Raw genomic sequence first — 5,613 nt, forward strand, 5'->3', positions numbered from 1 at the left:
TAAATGAAAAAACGATGTATTTCAGCAAGTATTAAAACCTTTTTGTTTTATTTTAGGCCTTCTTCAAAATACCTATGCCACAGCAGTTGATTTTTTTGCCGTAAAACCAAAATAGTTTCATGCATGCCCGGCCGACTTGCCGATCTGAACTCTGCAGAAAATCCACATCGAACTTCGCACCGCGATGTAAAACAAAATGTCGGAAAACTTTTCTTTGACGCATGCGCATTTGCATAAATGTGTACACACATAAGCACACACACACTACACACAATAAAAAACAAAAGAAATGTGACAGAGTGATTACAATAGTTCCTATTGCATTACATGCATAGGAACTAAAAAGTGAAGATAATTGTGTTTAAGGCGAACAAGAAATTTGTAATTTGTCCAATCATAGAGATTGATTTTCTCTATGATCCAATCATCATAATTATTATATAGTAGTTGAAGCTTAATAAGCTATAGTTAGGCCTAAGTTGTCTTTTATATTAGGCCTAATTAGATCGCTATAGATCTGCGCCCTTGCCTGGGTATATCTGTGACTGCGGAGTGGAGGGTGCATACAATTATGGTCTAGTTTTTTTATACACATGTTTTGTGATTATGACTATTAATAAATAAAGAATGTTTTGAGCAGTGGCAAGTTCATAATAATAATAATAGTGTAGTTTTATATAGCGCACATATCCATCTAATGTAATGCTCAGGGCGCTTGAAATGTGGACTAGGAACTCGACCAATGACTTTCTTCGCCCCTAAGGGTCCCTTCGTCTCCGTGCTACCTGGTAACAGCAACTCTCGTCGTCCACCACAGGGGCTGTCTGTTCCAGTACACCGGGGTAACCCCCTACTCGTCTCGAAGGATGTACTGGGTTCTTTATAGTGCACTCGAGCCATTGTATACACTGGGCCTACGGTTTATAGTCCTTATCCGAGAAGACTTGTTCTACCACCAGAACCATAGGCGAGCGTGCCGTTCGAACCAGCGCCAATATTATGGCTATAGCTTGCGGCGTCCCTGCTAACCGCACGGCCATTCGACTCATGGAGGCCCAACCAGCCCGTCTGAGCCAGAAATACAATTGATAAAGCATTAAGGAGGAGGTTGGGGTGCTATGAGAAGTGGTGATGTTAGTGCTTGAATTAGATGTAGTGCAGTCAGAGAGAATACGAAAATGGTTTTGGCGAGATGTCATTTATCTAATGTCTTTGGTGCACCCAGTGTATGGATACTATATACAGGGAGATTTTAAAAATTATTATAATAATAAATATTTTTTACATCTCCCTGTTTAGACTAAGATGTAATAATCATAAAAAGTCTATTAGAGATAATTCATTATAGTAAAGCGGCTAAGGAGAATAATCGTGCACTTTTGCAGGAAAGCATGAAACTTCCCACAGTAGTACTATGACAAATAAGGATCATTAAAAAAATAGACCCCAAAAACTAACGCCGCCATCTTGAAATTCAAAATGGCTGCCAAAATATTTGATTTTATCAATATCTTCGTATCTACAGCACCTAGCACTCTCATTCAAAGGTCTTGAACTCATCTTTTCAATATCAGGGAGTATCATGCAATCATCAGAAATTATATCAGATGGCCGCCAAATTGGGTTTCAAGATGGCCGCCAAAATTTTGGTATAAATTATTCTACTCGCTCATCAATCTGACAACAATCTTAACATTCCACAAAAGAATCAAATTCTCTCAGGTTATCTATTCTCTGAACGCCGCAACGGTCTATTTCTTTTGCCGTTCCGAAATTATGAAGATCTGTTCCCCCTAATCTTAGATCAAATTCTGATACAGTACTACAATCAAGACCCTCCTTAGTAGGACTAAAACCTATCTCTTTAATCAATAATTCTTGTATCTTTAAGCACTTATTTATTATTATTATTATTATTATCATCATCATCATTATTATTATCATTATTTTTGCCATCTTAATATCTACAAAACTTGTCCGAAAGTTGGGCCGATCGAGACAACACAGACCTAGGGGTCATAACGCCTAAATAACATGTGTGTGTATGTAGGTGTGTGTGTATGTATGTATATGTATATATATGTATATGTATATATATATATATATGTATATATATATATATATATATATATATATAAAATTACCGTATTTAGCAGAAAATGTGGTTATTTTCATTTTTTTTTTTTATCACGAACATTCATTATTTTATTACTGATTCTGTTGTAATCTCTTGTAAATTTATTTAAATTAAAATTTAAAGCCCCATTCCCGGCAAGATTTATAAACGTAATACGAAACTGCTAATTTAACTGAATTTAGACATTCCTAAACATTAAAAAAAATGTAAAATAAGATTGAAATTTGATTTTTTTTTTTTTTTTCCGTTGCTAGTATTGACACTTGTGAAATATGATATTTCATAGGAATTATTTCAAATCTTTTAAAAAATTATTCTGACCGCGATTTTGACAATTAAACAAACATATCTCAGGCCTACTCGATCGATCGCAGTGTGCGAGATGTGAAGTACAAAAACCAATTTCATTAGAGAGGGCGCATAAAGTATACATAAAAGCGAGAGCATTCCCACCGGATGCGATCTACAACCTCTGAATTTGCCTGGTTACGAAGAATTCGTCGAGAAAATGGTAATCTTCTATGAGAAATAGTCTATATTTCTCTGTTTTTTATTCTTTTGCGTAAAACTTAAATGTATGCCAATATTTTTCCATTGTTTATAATAAATAGAGTAATGCATATTCATTTTTTCTTTAAAAAAAAAAAATTTTTTAGTGAAAAAAAAAAAAAAAAAAAAAAAAAATCTTTTTTTTAGTGAAATTTTGCCGGGAATGGGGCTTTAATAAGAAACTTTTCCGGTTTATTTTTATTGTGTTTGTTGTGATGGGTAGGAGGATGTACGCGTATCTAATGTGCGTTGGCAAAATACGCGTGCATATAACTATGACAACATTGTTTCACTTCCATAAAAGCAAAACTGTCCAAGGAAAAATGTCACTAGATAAGGGAAAGGTTGAATACACTCCGGTTACATTTTACCACCCTGATGTTTATAGCCGTGATTTCGGAACGTTTGATGTCACTGTCTGTCGTGGTTATGATAATTCTAAAGTAGTGTTAGTAGTGATGAGTAACAATAGCGTTCTAAATGGAAATCAGGTGAAGGTAGACGAATCTGGGGTTTTGACGAATACAAAATCACAGCAGTACGACCCTAGATTGCAGTCCTACTACAACTCAGCTATGCACGTAAGAAATTATCGGGAAATTCGTAAATATTTTGAACAAGAGAGGTAAGAATATTATTTGTACTACAATCAGTTATCAAAATGCTGTATCGTAAGTTAGGCCAACATTTTATATAAATGTTGCTACGTTTGTAATACACTGTTTCATATAGTTCATAGTGACATGTTTAGTAGTATATTGTTAAATTTGTATTTGGCCTAATAAAAATACTAAAGCACCAACGTATATTGAAAATTAAGCAAATTAAAAATAAAGTACGCAAAATCAAAATTTCCCTCAAGAACTGAGAAAATGCTGTAGATGTCTTCCTGTTAATGCCAGAAGGACCAATAGTGTTGTTGAACATGTTTATGTAATTTCTTGTTTACAGTAACCCGAAAGTGAAGAGACTGGATTCAGTAAAAACCTTATCCCGTAAAATGAGGGCGTTACTTCATCTGTCCCGCCAGTTGACTGACAGTCTTAGTGTTCAGCCTTGTGATATCAAAAGATTGGATGACATTGTTAAAAATGTAGTTCGAAGCGTGCATGCTAAATTGAAGTCAACACAAAATGCTATGCTAATCAATAGAGAGTTATATGAACAGACAGAGATATTAAAGAAAACATTAAATATGTTTTGTGTGGAGGTTATTTGTTCCAACGAAATAAGAATGAAAGAGAGTAGATTTAGCACTGATAGTCCTATTCAATGCTTGAGGACTAACGAAAGAGCTTCCACAAGTGCTCAACGAGAAGACTGTCGCAAAGAAAAACTTAAAAGTCAAACTTTCATTGAAGACGATAGATACAGAGACTTAAGGTCTTTTTCATACCTCAGTTCAGAAATCACTAACCTGAAGGAAGATCTAGCAAAAATGGAATTATCGCATACTATCTGTACAAACAAGACACGTCAATCATTTTGGCGCGCATTGTGTAACCCATGGAAACGGAATAATGACAAAGATAAACTCAGTGAACAGTCAAAGAATAGCCCTACTACCAGAATTTCCATAGACATAGATGGTGCCATCCAAAATATTATAAAATATGGTGCTACTTCTCCGGAAGAAACTCACCTTATGAGTATCATTGATGCCAGTGTTTGGGATGAAGTGACCCGGATGAGAAGGCAGAATTTAGAGTCTAAACAAATTGTACATGAATTACTCAATGAAATCGATAAGCAAGAAAAAAACCTTCGTTCCAAGGATTCAGAGTTGAATGGAGCTCGAGAACATATTGGCAGTCTCATACAGAAGTCAAAAAGTGAGGTGAATAAACTTGTGACAGAGAGAGAAAAGAAACATATGCATTTGGTGAAATTAGATCAAGATCGTTGCAGATTACAAGAAGATAAATCTTTGATGAGTATAGAGCTAGAGAGACTTCGTCAGACAAACCGTCGCCTGTTAAACGAAGTATGTTGTTTACGTCATAGTAACAGAGAATTGGAACAGCTTATGGAAAAGGGGCACGATCAGCGCCTTCAAACAGAAGCGCACCCGGTGAGAGGAGCGCAATTAAAAGGTTTTTATGGGTCTGGGCAGTTCACACCTGGATTGTATCTGCGACAGGTGGCCAATATATCGAGTCCGGCACTTGTTACAACAGATAATATGATGCGTTCTAGCCAGTATAATTTGTCAACATGTGCAAATTTTGATGACTCAGAGGAGGACAGTGTAAGCAGCTGTAATTCGATTAATGCAGACACAAACCACGATGAATTTGATGGACACGGGCACCTAACAAATTAAAAACATGCAATCAAAGATTTATCATCTGAAAGTTATGAAGTGTCTCTAACGTAAATAAAAAAGCATTTAGCGTAGACATATGTGTTTGTTTTTCTATACAATGTTTCTCTTCACTTGTTTTCATCACAAATAGATCATAGTTTCGCAACCTATACAAAAACGATAACAATATTATACAGTATACGATTAAATCCGAGAAAACTATAGATTTTCATAATTATAATCAAGTTTCCAATTATTCGAAAATTACGGAAGCACCTAAGTGCCATTAGACTTGACGACTTGTCAAGATAATTTATGTTGTCAAATCAACATAATATACATATCATGTCGACATGGCGAGATAGATTATCTTGACAAGTCGTCATAGTAAAAATTGTATGTTGTCATGGCCAGATAGATTATACTGACAAGTCGACATAATACATATTGTATGTTGTCATGGCGAGATAGATTATCTTGACAAGTCGACATAATAATATAAGTTGTATGTTGTCATGGCAAGATAGGTTATCTTGACAAGTCGACATAGTAAAAATTGTATGTTGTCATGGCGAGATAGATTATCTTGACAAGTCGACATAGTAAAAATTGTATGTTGTCA

The 5,613-nt window shown here is 35.1% G+C and overlaps 1 protein-coding gene across 1 annotated transcript; it reads left to right on the plus strand.

Moving 5' to 3' along the window:
* The first annotated feature begins 2,986 nt into the window (after positions 1–2,986).
* On the plus strand, positions 2,987–5,052 carry LOC117102144 (fas-binding factor 1 homolog). The gene is made up of 2 exons (XM_033242351.1): positions 2,987–3,311; positions 3,638–5,052. Exons 1-2 carry the CDS (start codon positions 3,010–3,012, stop codon positions 5,007–5,009), a joined length of 1,674 nt encoding a protein of 557 aa, XP_033098242.1. The 5' UTR covers positions 2,987–3,009; the 3' UTR covers positions 5,010–5,052.
* Positions 5,053–5,613: the final 561 nt, after the last annotated feature.

This window comes from Anneissia japonica, unplaced genomic scaffold (genome assembly GCF_011630105.1).
Source record: "Anneissia japonica isolate Jap-2015-1 unplaced genomic scaffold, ASM1163010v1 scaffold2168_len159805_cov203, whole genome shotgun sequence".
NCBI classification, from domain to species: Eukaryota; Metazoa; Echinodermata; class Crinoidea; order Comatulida; family Comatulidae; genus Anneissia; species Anneissia japonica.